Genomic DNA, 23,157 nt, shown 5'->3' with positions numbered 1-23,157 from the left:
CATCGTGGCAAATATGCAGATGTTGGTACCGTCATGGTAGGAATATTGTGTAAAGATTCCTTTTTGAAGGGCACAATATCGCGGCATGGCAACTACTAGTATCGAACCTGGAACCTACTGGTTCTGAGCCTACCGTTCTAACTGCTACGCCACACAGATGCCACCTTGGCTTCTTTAACTCTTGGCTTCTTCAACTTTTGATAATTGAAAAGATTCTGTAATATGTTGGGTTATGTGCAATTTCATATGAAGGTACAAGTTGTACTTCTACTATATGTAGTATGGTACTCATGCCTACATATTATGAATACGTTCCAGCAGATTGCAACGTTACTATAGTATTATTCTGACTGAATCTGAGACAAGTCTTAACTGTAATTTCCAACACAAAAGTTGGAAGTTAACTTGACCTTTTTTTTATGAGAACTTTATTAATCTACATGATTAAGTTTTAAGTCACACTTAAAGCCTTAACTGAACTTTCAATACAGCTTTTGCATAGGACAATACTACATTTGTACATGTAGACTGTGTAATGCAAATTCCGCTGCCCGAGGCAGTAACAGCCCCTCCCCGCAGGATAAATGTTGGGCGGGCTGCTATAAGTGCAATTTCATCAGGCTAGAACAATACATACATGGGGAAAGTGTTGCAAATCATGTAGATCTGTCATCTAGTGTGTACAATGTATAGGAACAAATGGTTGCTATCCAACAGTTCATTACACTTGAGCCAGCAGATTGCAACCTGCTCACTGATAGGTGTATGGTCACCTGACTTCCCATAGTTCCATGCCTCCCAGACTGGACAGAAAAGTTTTTGGAAGGTCATTTCTTCAAGGTCGTTTAGTGAGAGAAGAGGTGGTTTAGGAGGTAGCTGTTTCAGCAGAGAACTTTTGAATTAGTACCACAGGTTACAGAGGGTATAGACATAAAAGATGGAGCTACCAAAGAATAATGTACCAGTTAATGTGAACGTTCACCGGAGAGAATCTGTCCGTTTGTCGTACATAGAGGCGACACACGGGCCAGAAGAAGCAGCAGAGATCTGGCAACAACAACCTACGAGGAAGGTAAACCCTAGACCAGAAAAGTTACATAGCAAAGTAGTCTTGTATGTAGCTTATTGAGGCATACCTGTATCTCAACAGTCTTCCTGGGCTTGTTTGTGGCTTGTTTCACTCTTGATAGTCTGTAAACTCCCGCTGTCTGGGGCTTCTATGGCCCCTGGGGGCGGGTGCTGTTGGGCCCCTCAAGGCTGACGTGCGATTCAATCAGGCTAAACTTACAATTGAAAGGATTCTGTGATATGTTGGGTTGTGTACAAGTTCATTATTGTGTAGGTACTATAGTATTATGGTACTGCTTGCAATACTGGAAAAAAAGGATTTTGGAATTAGGTCATTTGTTCGTGTCTTGGAGAAGAGGTGGCTGTTTTAGCAGAGAACCTTACTACCAGAGGTTACAGATAGAGAACATAGGTGTAAAAGATGGACTGTACAAAAACTAATGTGGCAGTTGATGTGGATTTTTACCAGAGAGAATCCGTTTGTCGTACATAGAGGGAACACACAGGCCAGAAGAAGGAGCAGAGATCTGGCTCAGGGAGCCTGTGAGTAAGGTACCAGAAAAGTACCCTGAAGCCTTGTAGGTATGTAGTTAACTGGGAAATCCTGTGCTTCAACAGTATTGCTGGGCTTGTCTGTGAACATCTCTTGGTTTGTTAAACTGTAATAGTTGAAAAGATTCTATAATGTGTTTTGTTATGTACCATTTCATGTGTAGGTATGGTACCATACGTGGTGTAGTCTTGTAGGTTTAACAGCTAGGCAGTCCATTGTTCATATCTGGGACAGACATACATTTGTACATTACCTGGTTGGCATGCCCTAAGTAAACACAACATAGCAGTTGGTGCCGACTGAACTTTATACCCATTTTCTGGGAGGTCTAATCCATCTCAATGTCGAGACAAAGCCAGAGATAAGAAAAATGTTGGTGTGTTTTGCCTTCCAGTATAGGTTTTAGTCAGGAACATCATTAATTGGGTTGTAACAGTGTAACACAGATCAAGACACGGCTTGAATAACCACTTGCACACCTTGTGCTAGTAAAACTGGAGGGGTGCATGTAATGTTTGACTTCACTTGCACCTAACTTCACAGACTATTAGTATTACCAACACTGGAAATATCCAGTAAATATATGAAAAGGTAAAGAAAACAGTTTCTAGACTCGTTGATGAAGGTTGGACATCCTGGTAATAAGATACGCAAAAAAACAGTTGGACAAAATTGCAAAACAGTCAGACTGTTTCAAAATTATCCAGTTGCGTAACTATCTTTTGAAGTTTCAAGACTGTTATCCTATTAATTGTTGTGCAGGAGGCTTATACACATCATGTACTGACAGAGACACATGCACTGTTGACGTAGCAGCAGCATCATCATCTTATGGAGCAGTAGAGAACCCTTGTGTACAATATAAAACTGGAATGTGAAGTTTAACAATCAAACCTACTCAGCTAGAAATAGGATGAAAAAGTTTGGTGTCATTTGATTTTGAATGAGAAATGTACTTCTGGGATTGCACATTTCTCAGCTGGTTGATTACATCTGTGAAACAAATTTTCAACATTGATTTCAACTGTATTTAGCACTGTGCCGATTTAGTACCTAGTTTTTCAATGTATGCTAATTTTGTTTTGTGAAAATATTATTTTTGTTGTTTTAGAAGCAGGCTAGGTTGCAATGATTACCAGTTTGTGTTTTTTAACCCAGCCCAATTGAAACACAATAATTAGAACTATTGACAACTTTTTACTTTATCATGGCTTTTCCAGTATATAGAATCTAGTCGTACCACTTTTTTTCAATAACCCCTTATGTCACAAAGCTACACACTGTTATTGACATAGAGGAGATATAGAAGATGTGCATTAGTCCTTTATTGATATCACAAATATGTATGAATATAAATCACTCTTTTGTATTCTTGCAAATGGCTTGTTAAGGCTTCCTGCATGATCAAAGGAGTGCCTCATACTAGTATCTGCAATTATGTCTTGTTGTGCACTCATTACAGCAATTTTGAAAATTCATATAAGACATTAAGGTATGTAAATGTGTTAAAGGAATAAAAAAAACACATTCCTTATGGAAAACAAAGGCATGGGAACTGGGTTCTGAATGGAATCCTTGAAAGGAATAGTCTGGTTTTCTGTACATGCTATCCTCTAAAGGTTAATTGCCATTTGAACACATCCAGGGAGCACATTCCAAGTGCGGGGAGACAGAGAGGATCTGCCTGAAGCTCTCGGCAATAGGGCTCTCATTAGTGTGCTAACAGAATCCCTATTGAGCAGCCCAACATTACTCTTGGATCAATAGTGAAGGAGATTGACAAGATAATCTCTGTTGTATAATATGATGATGGCCTCTGCAGAAAAAGTGCCAACCGGGAAGCGCAAGTCCCGTCCTTGTAAGAAGCGACTGAGTGAGCGACTGAGCCGTGGATCTTACCCTCTTTTTTCTTTCTCTCCCTCGGCCTTCTACTCCCGCCAGCAAATCAGCTTCATGGACGAGCGCCGCGGAAAGACACCGCCCAAACGGTCGTCACGATCACGCAGATCCGTGTCACAGTCCTCAACAGATAGCTACAGTTCAGGTGAGGTCCACGCTGTTTTTCATCTTTATTCATTCTGACAGTGTTGTGAGATTGATACATTGTAAAAATAGTCTACTGCTAGGTATAGTATATTGATTACCTGTTGTCAACATGCAATTTTGCCCCATGAAATTAAGATATCTTTGGCATAAAATGATACCATAATCGATACCCATTGCTGCCCCATAATTTAAAACTGATGTTATGCATAGATTTTTTTAATTCAAGCTGTTGTGTATCTTATAAGTACACTACATGTAGGTACTGTACATGTACATCCCTGTGAGCACGAGTGACTGTTGTTCATTTATCTGTGTCTCCGATGTTTTGTTTAGCATTCCCAGAAAGCATGTTTAGGTGATGGTTTGATCATTTAGTCCACTCTTCTGAAGTTCTGTGTATGGAATGGTCCAAATAAGTTGATGCAGCAAAAGTGGTCCTTCTCCATATGGTGCCGTGTGTTGATTTACAGTCACATCAGCCCAACAGAAGTGGTTCATCTGGGATGCTCGTTGTTATGCCATAATTATGGATGACAGATATATATTGAAAGATAAAATGCTTTTGTGAGGCTTTGGCAATATATCCAGATACCAGCGACAATGCCTGCCGCAGCTAGTGTTATCCATAGTGATAGAACTTCACAAGAAGACTCATGGGTAAATCTAGCAGTGCTACATCAGCTTTTATCATACCATTGCAATGTTGGCTTTATCAGGTGTGGCTGATTATACACAGATGTGCAAGACAGGGTGAATTAGGACAAGTTGATCTTCGGAATGGCAAACAGTCAAACCTGCCCAAGAAGACCACTCGGGATCTGGTCTACATTGTATGTTGACAGGTGGTTGATCGCTTTAGACGCTTTTGTGTCAATGGAAAAATTATCTACGAGACCACCAAAAAGTGGTCACATCGGCCAGGTGGGCCTTATGTAGAGGTGGTCACTTGTACAGGTTTGACTGTACATTTGTAGCAATACTGTACATGTATATATTTTGTGAAGCTTATGTGAAACCTGTCTGCTCCACTCCTAAAAAGTCTGTTTTAGCACTAGGTGTAGATGACTGGCTCGAAGGTTTGTTTACAAAAAGCCCTTTGCTAAAGAGGATTTGGAATTTTAAGCACCCACAGTAGCTTTCCTGTCGTGCTGATGGGTTCACCGGATGTGTTAGTCAGCCAAAAGTGGGATCCAAACAAGCAGCTTTGTATCTGGTAGGATTAAGTCCCAAATAAAAAGGCATGTTGGTACTCAAACTGACATAACAGGAAATTTAGGTAAAAGCAGATCTCTATTTCTGGTTGTTGAACATTCCAAGGTCATACTTATTGAAAAGCTGTTGAAAGTTATCCATATTTTATATGATGATGATGATTTTGTGTGACCCTTATCCCCCCCCCACGACCTCAATGAAAAGTGACCTGCAGGTTGATTTGAGCTTATCATGAATAAAAAAAATGTTCAAAGAAACAAAAGGAAAATGACAGTTTACAGTGAAGTTTGCCACAGGTTAAGAAGCAGTTTAGTTATCAGCAATGTCCATCTAAAACATGGCAGCTAGAGTTGGAACATCATTGGATTGGAACAAGGCAATGAGAGATGGCAGACTTCACCCCTTTGCGACCCTTCCAGCGGATGCACATGTATGGCAACACTGCATTTTGGAAATTGCAGACAGACAAGCCAAAATCCCTTGTTGGGAAGGCTTTTACTATCGTGGCTGGCTCAATGTTACAGCCCTATTGTCAGGCAATGCATGGATAGGAGACACTTCCTGCATAGATAAGTCTGTACCATAAAATGATATGGACAGGAATGTCCACGGATTGAGCATCTCCACAATCTTAGTTTTTTTTTCCAATTCTGATATCTTGTGTTGTGGACACGCTAAATGGTAATAATTTTTGGGTGGACTGGTAGAAAATAAGATTGCTCTGGGACTTGTGAAGAAGTGATGAAAGCTTGGGTTTTCTCTGGAACTGCAAGGGCATTTCAGTTGCAGACTTTGAAACTGACAAGTGAGGAAGGGCTATATTAGGGATTTTCTTGATTTTTGAGCTGGAGGGGACTTTGATGAAGACCACCGTAATGGTATTCTAGTTATGCAGATTAGGACTTGTTAAAGTATAAATGCATGTGTTCATCATGCTTCAAATGTGTGGAGCTGTTGTGGTATCAAAGGTAGACATGAAAGGACTGCCTAACACATCAGTGATTCAAGGACTGAGTGTGTGTATAACCACATCACCTGGGGGTCCTAGATATCCGTGTGGATTACCCACTCACCCCTGCAATGTCAGACCCTGTTTTATATGCCACATGATTGATTCATGCATGCAAAGGAGTGAAAGGACAAACCGTAGAAGGACAGTCAAACCTTGAAGCAGTTTTTTATGGCACAAAAAGCCGGTCACTACGTGCAAAGACATGCTTATGTAAAAGGAAGTACGGTATGGTCTATTTGGGTAATTTGATACATGTATTACCTGTGATCAGCTTGTTGCTATATTAGGTCACCGGTAATGTGGAAGTAGAAAGAAAGCATTGCCTTGCATAACATAACTCTATTCATTAGTCAATTATGAGTAGAAAGGCACTGAATTATAAATCATATCCTAGCTAGCAATGAAACTCAAAATATAGCTTTACTGAATAATGACAACACAGATATCAGTTTAAGCAGGTACATGTAGCTGAAATTAGAAATAATTCAGAAACTGGTTTGCTTGGGTATGCCAATTGCACAACCCTTCACTTGTTTTGACTGCAACACAAAATATTTAAGCATTGTGATAATGAAAACCCCTGTGAGGAGGCCCACTGAATACTTTGTTTTATCTCAGCAAAGATCGCGGCTAGAATTGCTTTCACCCATCAGTTGTCTTCCATGGATGACTGAATCGGGGAAAGAAATATTACATTTGCTGTGATGTTATATAACTTGTCAGATACAGGTTTGGTTGAACCCAGAGTGGGCTGTCATAAACATGCCTGCAGGGTTATTATTCGCTCTCCTCCCAGACTCATCAAATTGAATGCTCCTCACGTATTTCATCTCCCCGGGAGAAACAGACTGTTCATCCACATAGCGATCAACGTTCCTGTCGGCTGAGGAGCAAAAGAAAGAGATGGAGAAATTTCGTAAATCTAAGAAGAGAAAGGGTAGTGTCCGGGGTTCTGGCTCACCCTCTGCCGTATCTTTTACAGCGTCATATTCCGGGAGCTCGTCTGATGAGGATGACGTCTCTCCCAGGGAAAAGCACCAGGTGAGTTTGACTTACCACTTGCTGTTACCTGAGCAGGCATTTCATGCACTTTCCTGTACAGAAAAGCCATGCTGTACTCTGCATTTCAATGTTACCTGCAGATATGGTCAGATTTCAGTGACACATATAAGTAAAGCTGTGATCTGTTTTCCCTTGAGATTATTCATATACTGTCAAGATCTGTCTATCTACATGATACCTTCACGCTACATGTATGTACAAATATGACATCCTCTAAATGATTTTCCCTGCACTACCATGGGGATGTTTGCTCCATTTGCAGACATATACAGTATATTTGGAGACCTTTCTTGTTACCCATATAGAAAGGCTGTCCTGCAAGTTGGATTGTGTAAAAGACACCTAAAGCTTATTTCCAAATAAAATGTCTTGGGTTTGTGTGATGTTGAAACATCTTTAACCAAAAAAATGGTGCTTAGGTAGCCAGTATAACTTGTGCTATTTTTGCATTTCGAGGATGCCGCATCGGCACAGGTACACAGTGTACACACCAATGGTGCTTCAGGAAATAAAGGAAGGGCTAAGAGACAGGTTAGATTATAGAGACTGCAGTCCTTTTTGTTGTGGCCATCCTTGACGGTGGATTATGTTCTGTGCTGTGATACTCTTCTTCTGTTTTTCCTGTTGACTGTACGTGTGAATTGTGAGCTTTCCTCACAAAGTGTGAGCTTCCTTTCTGTTGAGGGTTGTTCAAGTTTGCTGTGGGATTTGCTTTGCGATGAGGAGAAAAGGACAACAGAGATTATCTTCGAGTTGTGTTTCTACAAACTGTCACTAATCAACAGTTCAGCTACTTAATGTAACAAAAATACAGTGGAATATCTTCCATCTGGAATGACGATAAATGTCATGGAACAATCTCTAATGTAGCTTGTCATACATTGAACTTTGAAGCTTTCTTCATGTTCAAATTTAGCCCTTAAGAAGTCGGTTTATTGTAAGAAAAAAAGGTTTCCAACACATTGATGGGTACATTTACTTGTACTTCTCCTCCTTTCAGACCAACGCCAAAGGGTTCTCTGACTTTTGTTGCAAGAACATCAGGCAGGCTGCCTTTGGGCGCAGGGAGATCGAGATTGCTGAACAAGGTACAGTCAGTACAAACTATTGTAGTAACCCAGGGGGCATTGAAGAATATGACAATTGTAGAACTTAATTGCATGTACAGTGTATACCTGTGACTGAAAGGTACATGTTGAACAATATGCGCAAGTGAAATCTGTCATATGTTTGTACAGTTTACATTGAAAATGTTGGTAACAGTCAACTCTACTTGGATGATTAAAGACTCAAAGCAGTCAATACACAAGTGTGACAAAACTACCTTTTCTTGAAACCAAGTCTTAATTCAACCACAGACTAGAAGAAGCATTTCAGAATCCTTTTTACACATGTATATTCATGTACTTCAGCGATTTCCTCAGTGGTAAGAGGTATGTTGATAGTTGGCGATAAGGTACTTGTTGTTGAGTGGTTTTCCTTCCGTAATGGTTGATTTCCTATCGGCAGAGATGCCGGGTCTGATGGCTCTTCGGAAGAGAGCTTCGGGGGACACTCCTCTCAAGGGAGCCAAGATCGCCGGCTGCACACATCTCACTGCACAAGCTGCTGTAAGCTATGATTTAGATCTCTGCATGCACTTCTGCATAGCCTTGGTCCCGTTTTCACCAAATATCAGCATGTGTACATGACACATTTACCAAGGTGGAGCTTTCCATATTTGAAGTGACTATGGCTGGAATGTTTTTTTACCTTACCATATACAAAGTCATGTACATACATTTGTATACAAGTACATGGCATACTTGAATTGATATGCAGGTTCTTCTAGAGACCCTGTGTATTTGACTTGATTTGCAGGTACATGTACTGATAGAGACCCTGGGTATTTGATATGATTTTTAGATACTAATAGAGACCCTGGGTATTTGATATGATTTTTAGATACTAATAGAGACCTTGGGTATTTGATATGATTTTTAGATACTAATAGAGACCCTGGGTATTTGATATGATTTTTAGATACATGTACTAATAGAGACCCTGGGTATTTGATATTACATTCAGGTGCTAATAGAGACCCTGGGTATTTGATATGACATTCAGGTGCTAATAGAGACCCTGGGTTTTTGATATTTACATTCAGGTGCTAATAGAGACCCTGGGTATTTGATATGATTTTTAGATACATGTACTAATAGAGACCCTGGGTATTTGATATGACATTCAGGTGCTAATAGAGACCCTGGGTATTTGATATGACATTCAGGTGCTAATAGAGACCCTGGGTATTTGATATGACATGCAGGTACTAATAGAGACCCTGGTGGCGTGTGGTGCCAGTGTGCGATGGTGTGCCTGTAACATCTACTCCACACAGAATGAGGTTGCCGCTGCTCTGGCTGAAGCAGGTTTGTGTTACAAACAATTGTCAACAATCCGTGTATAGTTTTGCACAGAAACAGTACTTTTATTAAAACAAGATACGTTTTAGATTTCTGAATGGAGTTTAAACTGTAAACGCCAACACAGTAAATTGGCCTTACCCAAATGTAATAGATTTCATCTCTACAACTTTCACTTGAGGGGATTTATTACTGGACAACTGTCATATTTCCTCAGTATATGAGCAGAGGGGTTGAACCGATTCATATGCAAACCTACTTTGCTGAAACACCTGTTAACATCCTCTGTAACAATGTGCATAATAATTTTTATGAAGATGAATTAGTCATGCCACACACTCACTCACTATCCGGTTTATTGTCTGTTGTTCCCCGACACACAAGGGTTAGACGTGCTATCATAGATGCAGAGGCAGTTGTGTACATATTACAATGTAAGAAATGTAATTGATTGTTTCTGTAGGTTATCCCATCTTTGCCTGGAGGGGTGAGACTGAGGATGACTTCTGGTGGTGCATAGAGAAGAGCATCAGCTCTGAGGGCTGGCAGCCAAACATGGTCAGTCAAACTACTGTCTCTTGTCAGCCTGAGTTTTAATCAGTTCCTGATGACCAAGCATAATGGGACAAAAGTGACCATTGAGTAAAAGAAAAACCAGGAAAAGTAGAAGGTAGAAGAAGTTGTGATGCAATGCTAATTACATTTTCATCATTATCTACATACATAGTCTTGTCACATTCTCGAAGCATTAGTGAACTCTTTCCCTATTTTCCACATTGTAACACCCTTGTGTGTGTAGATCCTTGATGACGGTGGTGACCTGACCCATGTCATGTACAAGAAACACCCTCACATGTTCGGCATGATCAAGGGCATCGTGGAGGAGAGTGTCACCGGTGTGCACAGGTCAGGATCATACATGGGACTATACATGTACTGTAGATGTAGATAGAACACACATGGAATACTAGTCAACGTTCAGAAGTGCAGGCAGATTCCTCACCAAAAGAGAATTGCCCTACACAAATAAGGTTTATAAGTGATACGATATGCTGTACTTCAAAATAATTGGTTTCTCATCAGGGGCTACAAATATGGTAAGTGTAGAAATATCGCAAAGTTGAATGATTTATCATATCCCCAGTCTCTTTTTTATAGTGGCTTTTGGTTCAAGCAAGGCGACTATTGACTGGTTGCATCCTAAATCAAAGGCAGAGGTTTTATTCCGTACTTAAGTCCCTAATCCCAGATTGATTGCCTGTCCTGCTGGCTGGGTAATTACTGGGGATCAGCAGTCCGCCCTTCAGTAGTCATGCTCCAGGTTGTTTATCCCATAAGATCCCGAGATAAGCTCAGGCTCAATGGGTCACCTTGAGCTACTGTAAGGTCAAGGGTGAGTCTGTAACTGGGCGTGTCCCTGTGGTGTCGTGGTCTGCGCCTCTGTCACTTACCATATCTGGTTCTGGCTCCTCAAATTATGAGGAGCCAGAAGGCCCGAGTTCGTGCCCCAGTAGGACACGTCTGGATAAGAGGCGCATCGAGTCAAACCAAAGACTAGATAAAAATGGTACATACTTCTAAAACAATATGGAAGTTAAACACTCCACTGCCAGTGGACTAGCCCCCTTCTGCAGTGATTGCACCTCAGTGTGGCCCAGGGCTACCGAAACAGAGATGGGCTTTGGCCTAAACATCTAGCCTTATGGTGTGAGAGGACTTTAACTTTTAACCTTTTAAAGCCTGTAACCTCACTATGTCTTCATTCCCCCAGATTATACCAGCTCTCCAAGTCAGCCAAACTGACAGTCCCAGCCATGAACGTGAATGACTCCGTCACAAAGGTACGTGTTGAACAGACTGCTCTTTGTCTGTGAAACCACAGCAAGTTGCAAAGAGGGGAAGTAAGTTCTGTATTTTTTGAAGTGTGCACCGAAAAGGATAAAGCCCCCCAAAATGAATATTTTTTCTGCTCATCTTGTGCTGAAAGAAATTATGAACCTAGAACTAAAGTGTGCTGTGTGGATTTTTGAGTTTCACAAACTTATCGACCATTTTCTGCAGACTAATTGAAATTTGTCACCAAATTTTATCCCAAAACTGTTAAGTTTTAAACACCTGTAGTACAATGTTGGAAGGAAGAAGCAAATAAACATTTTGTGAACAATACAAATCTGTGTAGTTTAGGTTGAAATGTTTGAAGTGTTGCTTCTGTTCCAAGTTGATTGTGTGGTATTTCTGTCTGTTTTTATCTCTGGGCTGTCCAGATTTTAGTACCATGCCAACATAGTCTAATTGCAGGTGTCGTTTCTTTCCTACCCACAGCAAAAGTTTGATAACTTATACAGCTGTCGCGAGTCAGTATTGGATGCGTAAGCACACTCTTGAATTGCTTTCTTCATGTCTTAAAGAACCCAGGGGGATCGGAAGTAGCAACATCACACTTTCTGTCTTCCTAGTGTGCTCTTGACAAAATCTTACGACGGTAACTGATACACAAAAAAGCACTGCCAAAAGCTTGCAGTTCCTGTATCCAGTTGAAATGTCAAGTGCATCGAAATATTCTATTTGTAGGGTGTTTACCGTTTTTCTGCAAAATGCATGTTCTTTGAGAAAACACTGAGAGCAATGTCTAAAATCCCAACAACTAATGCTCTGAAAGCACTGTAACAATGTCAAAATGTATTTATTTCGAAGAAGAAGTTTATTTTCATTTCCCCGAGGACCAAGTGTAGCATGCCCTTCTCCTGGTCCCCCTCTGTTCCTGTTAAAACAAGTCACTTCTGTAATAAAGCTTCTCTTACAGCTGAGTCGCCCCAGCTGCATGTTATGCAATAGTAAAAGGAAGCAAACATGACTACCTTTAATGCTTAGCCAAGCTCTTGGTCTGATGTGATGTTTTTGCTGTTACACTGGTAGATCAGAAGTGTGACTGCACTGGTAGACAATTAAAATTTCTCTAGGATTCTAGAGAACTGTTCTTTGTTCCTGAACATTTCTTTGTGGCAGATTTAAAAAAAATTACATCAGGGAGAGCTTATTCAAAGATCAGCCATTTATCCTGTGACAAATTGTAGTAAAGATAAGGAGCTTAAGACTTGTTTGACTTCTTCATGCAAACAAAATTACACTGTCAAAAAACTGTTTGAATATTTGTAACTGAGAGATAATTTATATCATGACTGTCATCAGAAATATGCTGCAAACCCAGTATGAAGAACTGTTACACACAGGGATTGTTTCTTTCCTCTACAGGTTGAAACGCACCACTGACATCATGTTTGGTGGCAAACATGTGGTGGTCTGTGGCTATGGAGAGGTCAGTTTTCCTCTTTGGATATCCATATATCTTAGCACTCTCATATCTACTCTTCCAGTTGGTAAACATTGTAAGATTATTAGATAATTATTAAGTAACCAGTTAAGTGTTGTACGTACATAAGTGACTGAATGAAAGCCATGTAATGAAAGAATGTCACTGTCCATGGTGGTGAATGACAGTCACATAGTTATCACTGTCCATGGTGCTAAATCACAGTTAGTAATAGCTATCACTGTCCATGATGCTGAATTACAGCCACATAGCTACCACTGTCCATGGTGCTGAATGACAGTCACGTAGTTATCACTGTCCTTGGTGCTAAATGACAGTCACATAGCTGTCACTGTCCATGGTGCTAAATGACAGTCACATAGCTGTCACTGTCCATGGTGCTGAATGACAGTCACATAGCTGTCACTGTCCATGGTGCTGAATGACAGTCACATAGTTATCACTGTCCATGGTGCTAAATCACAGTTAATTATAGCTATCACTGTCTATGATGCTGAATTACAGCCACATAGCTGCCACTGTCCATGGTGCTGAATTACAGTCACATAGCTGTCACTGTCCATGGTGCTGAATTACAGTCACATAGCTGTCACTGTCCATGGTGCTGAATGACAGTCACATAGTTGCCACTATCCATGGGGCTGAATTACAGTCACATAGCTGTCACTGTACATGGTGCTGAATGACAGTCACAGAGCTATCACTGTCCATGGTGCTGAATGACAGTCATGTAGCTATCACTGCCCATGGTGTTAAATGGAAGCTAATGGAGACTTAAAAATGGAAGTCTCACTGACATAACTTTCCATTGTTATTAATAGCTTTCACATACTAGATTGAATAGAATTCTTATAGATGAAAGTGTCCCTTGTGCCAATTCCAGGGACTACTTATTTGTTGTTGATGTTTATGAACATGACATGTTTGTTGCAGGTTGGGAAAGGCTGCTGCTCTGCGCTGCGTGGCCTGGGTGCTATTGTCTGTGTGACAGAGATCGACCCCATCTGTGCCCTGCAGGCCAGGTGGGTCTGACATATGTCTCAATACAAGGGCGTTTGGTGTTTTGTTTTTACCTGAAAACGAATCTCAGAGATCTGGCCAGACATGTTAATGCTGAAGACCTTCTTTCATTGGCTGATGTGTCAGACAGTTTCCGGCTGACACACGTACTAGTCCTGTACCTATTTATGAAGACTCAACAATGGTAACCAGTATGGCAACATCTCTTTTTTTCGATATTATGGAGACCAGTATCCTGGCTTAGGGCTATTTCACTAAGTATCTCATAAGCAAAAATACTTAACATGGTCTCTGTCTTCAACATTTTTCACCATATGCACCATAATAATTCTTGATCCCCCTTTTTATTTCTAATATAAAGTGTTCCTGACTCCTGAGCTCTCAAACAATGACTTATTATTTCCTGCAGCATGGAAGGCTTCAAGGTGGTGACGCTGAGTGAGGTGATCCGTCAGGTCGACGTCGTCATCACAGCATCAGGTGAGAACCTGTCGCTCTTACAGCAAGGAATCTTGTAACAGATAGGTCTCAAACACAGCATGCATGTCTTAATTACTGGGCACTTATCAGGAGTTATGCTACATTCAAGGTAGATTGTGGGTCCAAAAAAGAAAGCTGCAAGTGAACCAAAGTTGTTCTTCCAAAGATGAAGAAAGTTGGATGAAAGATTCGCTCCATTGAGTAGAATATTAAGAAGTTTTAAAGTCAAAATCCTGCAATGAAGTACAGAAATGAAATGCAGAAAGAATAGTTTTGTCAAAACTGTTCAGACTGACTTTCTAAAAAGCTTTCCCTGCAATACGTATCCATACATCAAACTGGTATATCAAGAGGTATAGGAAGGAATTGACTGGCACTGTGCTGATTGTTTTTCACTTTATTATCCATAGGTAATAAGAATGTGGTGACCCGGGATCACTTGGACCGCATGAAGACTGGGTGTGTGGTGTGTAACATGGGGCACTCCAACACTGAGATTGATGTGGTTAGTATGGTCATCTAGGACTAGCTGAAAGTGTAGAAGTTTGGAGCGTTCACTATATTGTTGTAGAGGCACCCACTGCCATTTACATGTTCTCCCTCTTTGGGAGACAAATACAAATACACATGTAGAGGTACATGTACAAGGGAATGTTTTGCCTACAAATAGTTACATGTACATCTAATGACAGATTGAAGACAAGTGGCTACATTCTGTGAGGATGTTTTCAGATTTGCTAACCAGCCAGTTATGTTGTCAGATCCCAGCCCGCTTTTGAAGCTTTATAAAAGTATGTTATGTAATACAAAATCTCTGTTCAAATTAAGGTCTCATGAAATGGCCATCCACTGGAATTTCATAATGCTTCGCCGGTTTTACTCAATTTGATACTGCCATGTTTGACAGTGTGCAGTGTACATGTAGATTAACATAGACTTATTCTCAATTACAGGACAGCCTGCGCACCCCCGAGCTGACCTGGGAGAAGGTACGGTCCCAAGTGGACCATGTCCTCTGGCCTGATGGCAAAAGGATCATCTTGCTGGCTGAGGTAAGTCCTGGATGATGAGTGCTATTTCTCTCTCTGCACACACTTGCTGTTTGATCCCAACATATGGTATCATTTTACTGCAGACTAATACGAGACTCAACTTTCGAATTCCTGTACAACATCCATATTTCAGAAGTGTGCAAAGCTATATTTTATCCCATATACCAGCAGATCTGGAGGAGTAGTCATAGTTTCATTTTTCATTAGAATATGGTGGATGAGGACTGCCACCTTGCAGGTGTATCCTGTACTGCAACTAGACAAAGCCAATGATTTGAAAAATATTTATTTTCGTTGCGCAGGGTCGTCTGGTGAACCTTAGCTGCTCCAGTGTCCCTTCCTTCGTGGTGTCCATCACCGCTGCCACCCAGGCCCTGGCGTTGATAGAACTCTTCAACGCTCCCGCCGGGCGCTACAAACAAGATGTCTACCTCCTGCCCAAGAAGATGGGTAAGTCTTTCTTAACCAGTTCTCCTTTTGCAAGCAGTCTCAAAAATTTGTAGTCTTGAAATAGGTACATTGTACAAGAAGTTCTGAACAACAAGAAGTTGTGAACAACAAAGTGTCAGAAAAGATGACTGTCACATAGGTCCATTCTACAGAAGGGTAATTTTGAGACTTGCTTTTACTGGTGCATAAGTACAAACTGTATGTCTTATCTGTATAGTTTTTACAAGTGAAAATTTGCCTCCCCTGTAGATGAGTATGTGGCGAGCCTCCATCTGCCAGCCTTCGACGCCCACCTGACGGAGCTGAGTGATGAGCAGGCTAGGTACCTGGGCATCGGGAAGGCCGGCCCCTTCAAACCAAACTACTACAGGTCAGCGGCTTCTGCTAAATCCTCGCATGTCTCAAGATGGGGGAGCACTGAAGACCCTGTTCATATTAAGCCTAGCCGATTGAATTAAATTAGCGTAAACTAGCCGGCGAAATCTTCAATTTGATTTAACCGGCTATGATAGGCTTGATATGAATGGGGTCTAAGTCTTAGTCTTCATATATTTTGACAACTTTGCTCCTGGAATGAAATGTAAGCTGTCGATCGTAAGAAGAAAGAAAGTACCTGCAGAAGATTTCATTATATTTTCTGACTAAATGTTCATATAAACACACAACACTGTGACTCTTCTAATGTCTTATTTTTTTCCTCTAGGGAAAGCGTATAGAATTGCCAAAGGTGGTAGCAAGTTTTTGTTTGATTTAATGCTAAAGATAAAACTTAAATACCTATTCGTAAAAACTTGTTATCTTCCTGTTCACAGTTAGAACTAACCTGCCTGTTGTGTCTTGTCCAGGTATTGAGGCATCAATGAGACAATGATGAGGAGGCAGTTGTCATGACTGCTGCCTGTTAAAGGATGTACCAGACAGTCCAACTTCAATCGCTGCTAACAGGACCTGTCGGACTGGGCTCACACAAACCGCAGCCCAGACATCCTGCTCTGATGTGGTCTACACCATTTAGGGCTTTACAGTATTCACCCTGATAAAAGCACACATGAGAGAAAAGGTGATTTGTATTACCACTATTAGAATAAACAAGATTCCCACACAATGATGAAAGGTAGTCAAAAAGGAGCTGAAAAATTGTCCAGTACATCTAGATAGATATTGTGCATTTATAGGGAAATACAGTACTCTAGCCTTGAATGAAAGATCAGCTTTTGTGCCAAGATGAGATGTATTATTACTGACTCTAGCAGGTGTTGCTTTGAGCGAGAATGGCACAGGGACAAATTTCATGCAAGTTAACATATTACTGCAAGCTTGAGCTTAATGCTATGTACTACCTCTAGGGCCAGCACTGCCTACTGACTGGAGTGAGAACTACCAGGCATAATGGTTTCAGAGACTGTCAGTGATAGTCTTATAGTGTAGTTCACCTCTACAGAGCTGAAACACCCTTGTAAGGGTTGTAACAAATGGTGCCGAAATTTCAGGTTGACTTTTGATAAGGATCTCTTGGTCACAGCAATGTAATTTCACACTGTATGCAAACATATACATTGTAGCTCTCACACAAGCATTTTTTGATATTCTGAAGAAACATATTGTGGTTTTCTGAAAGCTAGTCTACAATCAAAACCACAATCTTGACGTGAGGAAAATTTAGATTAAAGCACATGTACCCAAAAGTTTGGCCTTTTCCTCCAAATTTGCCCGCAGAATCAGATACATTATGCCAGGTTGTTTTCAGTCTTCTCTCACAGCAAACAGTTTCCAGAAACCATCTTGACAAAATAGCAGGTTGAGAGGCAAGCTGAGCACGGACAAGTTGCTTCTTGTCCTCCTGCAAAGAAAGTAATTCTATTTTATAGTAACAGTAATTAGCCACAGACGTGTATATTTAGAGTCAACGTAAAATGTGACCGTAAGTGGTGGATTTAGGCAGATCATTCTATCTGGTGTGCACCGAAATTCTACATCAAGTTAGTTTGGAGTGACAGTACAGTTGTTTTAGTAACAGATTAAGAAAAATCAGTGATAATACCACTGTTTGAAGAATATAAAATCATCAGAACTAGCTTGTAAAATCTGCATTCCAGGCAGAGTGTAGATGATAAGAGTGCAGATGAAATGTTCTTAATTACTCTTTTGTCTTTTAGCTCATTTAAGATGCAAAATTCAAAGAAATCTCACCTTACCACTGACTAGGGAAAAGAAGTGTATGATGCTTGTGATATGTTTGAAGACCTTGCTTGAAATTCTACATGTTTTTCAGACTAGTGTGGCTAGGTTCAGTGTTGTTGACTGTACACTGTACTGTATATCACCTGTGATTCTTTGGAACAGCTTTGTTTCACTGTAATATTTAACAATCGATCCAACAAATGCAGTGTGGAAAGTGAGGCTGAATTACATGCTACATGGCTACATCTTCATAGGAAACATGTCTTACTTCATTCCAAAATTACATGCAGAGGAAGCCATAGATATCTGGCTAATATTTAGAAATGAACAGTAAAATGGTTGATGCTACATCAAGTTAGCAATCTTGTTATGACAGAGCTTTAGTTACATCAAGATACAAAATCAAGACTGAAATTCAGGTGTTGCATTTCTGACTATGAATTGACATTTGTGGTAGATTGTACAAGCTAATGATATCGTATGAGATTATAGACATGTCACATATGTGTTACTCTTTCAATTTTCACACTTGTGTTAGTTGTATGGTTTCTGTGCGTCATCTTCACAATGAAATGTTGATTTTGTCCATGGATGATCAATTTTGTGTGTCACTGCCTTATGTTCAAAGCTCCAAAATAAAATTTGGGATTAAGAGCCTGTCATGTTTTTTTAATCTTTTATTTCAGTGTTTTTCTTGTGTGACAGGTAATATACAAGCTTTAATGGCTGATGATAGGAATTGTATCTTCAATCTTTTCTAAAAGTATTGGATTAGTCAGAAAACCTTTTACGTTTTGTCAAAAAAGAGATGTCAAAGATATTGACAAAAAAAGGCTTTCCCTGATGCCAACCTCCTTGCTGATGCATTGCTGATGCATTTTATGATAGATTTTGCACAGATTCGAGCCTACATTTCGCAACTCATGCGGATGATTGAATTAAACCACAGATGATAGAAAGGCACGTTGTACTCGAGCTGTTAAGCTGCTGTCACACATCTAGGATATCCCTACATGTACCACGTTGCCCCTGAATCTTTGTTCACCAGGATATTCCTTCCCTGTGTCCTCCTTTTCTTCTTAATGAAACATTGTTTACATAAAAACATTTTCCTTGACTGGACATACTCCCTATTTGGACAAGCCTTTTCATCTCAACAATGTGGACCAAACAGTATCAAGATCGCTTCCCTAAGAAAGTGCATCCTAAATGTTATCACACGGTTAAGAAAGGCGCCGCTGAAAGGCTGAAATTATCAATGCAGGTAAACACTCAGCGGGGGCAAAATAACATGGGTCGCTAGGGGTCCCCACTGACATGCAGATCATTATTACCTTTGCCGAGAAGGTTATATTATCGGTTACACCAGCTGTGGAGTGGGTCTATATGTATGTCAAGAGCATAACTCTAGAAACCTTTGATGGATCTTTGTGATATTTGGTAGGTTAGTGGAGGTTGTAAGAACAAAGGTCAAGTTTGGAAATGGTTCACCTGGCATTTTCCTACAGTACTGCAGTGGACTTTGTATGTTTATGTGTTTGTATGTAGACAATATAACTCAGAACTGTTAGATGGATCTGCATGATTTTTGGTGGGTGCGTAGTGTTTGTGGAAATGGAGGTCAAGTTCAAAATTGGGTCACCTGGCATTTTCCTACGGTATTGCAGTGGACTTTGTATGTATGCGTATTTGTTTGTAGACAGCATACCTCGAGGAGCTGTTGATGGTTGTGCATGATATTTAGTAGATGGGTAGGTTTCTTGAAGGGAAAGGTCAAGTTGGATAATGGGCCTCCTAGCGGGTACCTTAGATACTGCAGCGTAATTTCAAAGTTTGAGGTCAAATTTTCAAAGTGCTACGGTCATGATTTTTTAGTGGTAGGTAGTTCATGCCACATAAAATAAGTTGTGGACGTTTGGGCCCCCTAGCGGCTTGTTTGGAACTGCAGTGGGTGTTTTTTATTTATTTGTTTTGACCTTCGGACATGGATAACTAGAAATGGGGTTGACGGATCGTCTTGATTTATGGTATGTAGATAGCTTGATTGATGCTTTACATAATCGAATACTAATTCCATTATAGGACTCTTAAACATATGACATTGGTAACTGAGAAAATGAAAACTCGTTTGCATAATTCATGGCAAATTACTATAACTCCATAATGGTAAATGATTGGGGTTTCATTCTTGCAGCATTTAGAAGTTAAGTAGACATTAAGTAGATATTATCAGACATAAATCATGCAAATGAGGGCCTCATTTACATAGTTTATGTGGAAATGCTACAATAGTCATCTTTGCTAAGATAAGACTTTCATACTTTGTTATTCATAGTGTTGAGTTGTTACGCTGTCATGATCATCCTCACTCACTCAGTGGACTTTTCATCGTCAGGTATATTTACCATATGAATGAAAACTAAGCACCCAGGTAGAAAATAGTCAGCATTGCTATTGATGAAGGGAAGATTCGAGCTTTCAGGATGCAAGAAAAACAGTTTGAAATTTTCCTCTAGATGCTAACTAAAAAGATGGGTTTCTTTTGCGTCATGTATGGAAGACTGGGCCGTGACTTAAAAGCTTGAAGTATGGCCGCCAGAACCAACTCGAATTGAGGTGAGTTCACCCAAAACCGACATGTATTATCATAATTTACCCAAATGGCTATGTCTGCTTTAGAATAAGTGATATATCGGAAGAAGACAACAACAGGCATGATTGTTATACGTAAAAACATTTTATGTATTCTTCACTTCAAAGATGTCCAAGTATATATAGATTAACCCGGATATTGGCTGGGAGGAATCAAACGTACCTTTTCAAACGTTGTTGGACCACAAATGAAAATTCTACAGAGCTACACTGGGGTTCAGGCAAGATAAATTCGAGTTATGTCGTTCCCATAAAACGACAGCCTCCCAGTTCTGGGAGAAGATGCCAGCCTACTTGGGCTGGCATGTGCGAGCCTTGGACGGCTGAGCTGAGCTGTCCTATGGCTTAGGAGATCACTAGTTCTCTGTCTGAGAACTTAGTGTCTCAAAAAACTAGGGCCCTCCGCGGTGCCCTCAAGGCAGGTCTGGCCACGCCAGGCTGTGTCGCAAGACGTTACGTAACACGATGTCGCATTATGTCGGAATTACACAGAAAAACACAAATATTGTAAAATGTCGTCATTATAAGTTTATTTTCCCACAATTTCCCAGACTCTTCCAGCCCTCCCCTCAATGCAAGGTTTGATATTGTATGCAAATCCTAATATCGTTATTCGCGACCTTTTATGCCCCAGCCCCACCTACACCCCCGCAAATCTTTACAGTACCTTAAGAGCAAGCATCTTTCGTTCGTGGTTAGGACACCAAAAAGGCCATTTGGGTAAATTATGTTCATGAACACCTGTAACACAGGTGAGTGTAATTAATCTGAATGTAATAATTGACTTATTGAGAAACTCTGAAGACTGGTTAGGACATGTATCAATCAATCTGATCGTAGGCAAACTCCGGAGGCCCAGTAGCTGACGTGAGGATACAAAAATACATTTAAGCAAAAACAAAGAAACAGTTCAAAGAAAAGTATTCTTTATTCAATACTTTAGGCATAAACAAGAAAAGAAGGTAATAAAAACACATCTACTGAATCTCATTCTGTCATAAATGCTACTGCCAGAAATCTGACAAAGCAACAACGTCCAAAGTGTACATTTAAACGAACTCTCTCGTGCTTATATGCATTCACACGATCACTTAAGAAAAATATATAATATATATAAAAACAAACCTTATTTCAGTAAACATTAAATATTTTGTTATTTGTAACGCTTCTAGACCTCAACATCCAAAAGTTAACTAGATACACACAAGTTGATTACAGATGCATGCAAAGCATGGCCACCTTGCGAGGTTTCTAACAATAACAGCAGAACGGATAACTCTACTTACAGTAAGATACAAAATATGTTTATTTATTCAGTTCTCTCACTGACTTATTGTAACTCTTTAGATATGCATATATGCACATGATTTACTTATGAAAGTTTACAGTCTACACTATGATTCACGCCAATTTAAGATACACTACTTCCACAGGATGTATATTTCACTTGTGGTCCAGACACGAAGTAGACCATTTGGGTTAATTATGTTGATGAGCTTCTGTAACACAGGTGATCGTCATTAAGGTTGAATATATCTATTATTATTATGTAAATTATGAAGATTTTACAATACTTCTTTAGCTTTACAGAATTTTTTCCTAAGTACTGATATTCAAGTTTCCATAAGAAATAAACCGTATGAAGCTCATGGGAATTCATTTTACAGTTGTAAGATCATAGAAATACTGTATTTCTATGTTTTTGACGTTACATCTGTAAAATGGACTCCGATGAGCTTCTGCTATTGACCTTGACCAAGATACTGTGCCGTAGCCCTCAGCATGATGAGGTTGTGCACATAAATTACAAGAAGAAGGAGCAAGATGTCGGCTCTGGCGCATGGCCTTGGGTTCACCCAGACAAGCTCGGCGACCAGCACTGCAGAAACTGGGGAAAGGAACGTCTCCTGAGTACTAACCTACATTCTCCTCCGATCTTGAACACAGCTACATCTATCCATATTCGTAAACTCAACGGGCCACACCTGAACGTAACACGTTAATAAAGCGCCGCCCAGTGACAGTTGGAGGTACTGCAGCCTCTGACCTCCATCCACCGTCAAAATCGGGCTGCACCTGACCGTGACACGACCATGCTGAAGCGGCGCCTAGTGAAAGGTGAAGGTATCGCAGCTCAGGAGTGCCCAGTTGAGATAATTAGGTACAAGTACAGAATCAGCTAGAACCCAGTAGAAAGTGTTTAACTTTCATTTTCCTAAAAACTAATTACGTCAGACAGACGCGTAGTTTTGGACGGGTCTCCTGACGCTTATCAATGAAGTGAAACCAACTCAATTCAGTTCTCATCTTGTAATGTTGGGGCACCACCGAAGATTAAGCAAACAGTTGTCTCCATCCTTCTCGATTTTCTGGTTTTCTTATTGTTTCACATACAAACATATAACGTTACTGTATATTGCAAACAAAGATATCGGAAAAGTTGCAAAAATTACAAATTCTGAATTCCTCTTCGGAGGTTATTCTGCTCAGTGTCCACAATTCTATCTTTGTCCATTCTAAATGCTTTCATACCAGTGTAACATGGTGTCCATCACAGCTCCATTCTTACTAGGCCTCCGCGGCAGGCGCTATAATATTGCCAATTGTCTGCTGATTACGTATTTTACTAATCA

At 40.3% G+C, this 23,157-nt stretch overlaps 1 protein-coding gene across 6 annotated transcripts in view; it reads left to right on the top strand.

Moving 5' to 3' along the window:
• The window catches only part of LOC136435335 (S-adenosylhomocysteine hydrolase-like protein 1), a 30,994-nt gene extending 12,465 nt beyond the window's left edge, over positions 1–18,529 (top strand). For 4 of the 6 annotated variants that reach the window (XM_066428757.1, XM_066428753.1, XM_066428758.1 and 1 more), the window contains 18 exons: positions 3,563–3,665; positions 6,874–6,932; positions 7,410–7,484; positions 7,954–8,041; positions 8,463–8,563; positions 9,262–9,364; positions 9,822–9,916; positions 10,158–10,264; positions 11,130–11,199; positions 11,681–11,727; positions 12,611–12,674; positions 13,623–13,711; positions 14,119–14,189; positions 14,600–14,694; positions 15,143–15,241; positions 15,544–15,691; positions 15,941–16,061; positions 16,537–18,529. In XM_066428757.1, coding sequence (XP_066284854.1) covers positions 3,563–3,665; positions 6,874–6,932; positions 7,410–7,484; positions 7,954–8,041; positions 8,463–8,563; positions 9,262–9,364; positions 9,822–9,916; positions 10,158–10,264; positions 11,130–11,199; positions 11,681–11,727; positions 12,611–12,674; positions 13,623–13,711; positions 14,119–14,189; positions 14,600–14,694; positions 15,143–15,241; positions 15,544–15,691; positions 15,941–16,061; positions 16,537–16,543 — 1,542 coding nt within the window. In that variant the 3' untranslated portion in view covers positions 16,544–18,529. Of the gene's footprint in view, positions 1–849; positions 1,073–3,562; positions 3,666–6,873; positions 6,933–7,409; positions 7,485–7,953; positions 8,042–8,462; positions 8,564–9,261; positions 9,365–9,821; positions 9,917–10,157; positions 10,265–11,129; positions 11,200–11,680; positions 11,728–12,610; positions 12,675–13,622; positions 13,712–14,118; positions 14,190–14,599; positions 14,695–15,142; positions 15,242–15,543; positions 15,692–15,940; positions 16,062–16,536 lie in introns of those variants that run through there. The other 2 variants (XM_066428756.1, XM_066428754.1) reach the window with 2 other exon arrangements.
• The last annotated feature ends 4,628 nt before the right edge of the window (positions 18,530–23,157 follow it).

Source organism: Branchiostoma lanceolatum, chromosome 5 (assembly GCF_035083965.1).
Source record: "Branchiostoma lanceolatum isolate klBraLanc5 chromosome 5, klBraLanc5.hap2, whole genome shotgun sequence".
In the NCBI taxonomy this organism is placed as follows: Eukaryota; Metazoa; Chordata; class Leptocardii; order Amphioxiformes; family Branchiostomatidae; genus Branchiostoma; species Branchiostoma lanceolatum.
This window is presented reverse-complemented; position numbering and strand designations above follow the sequence as displayed.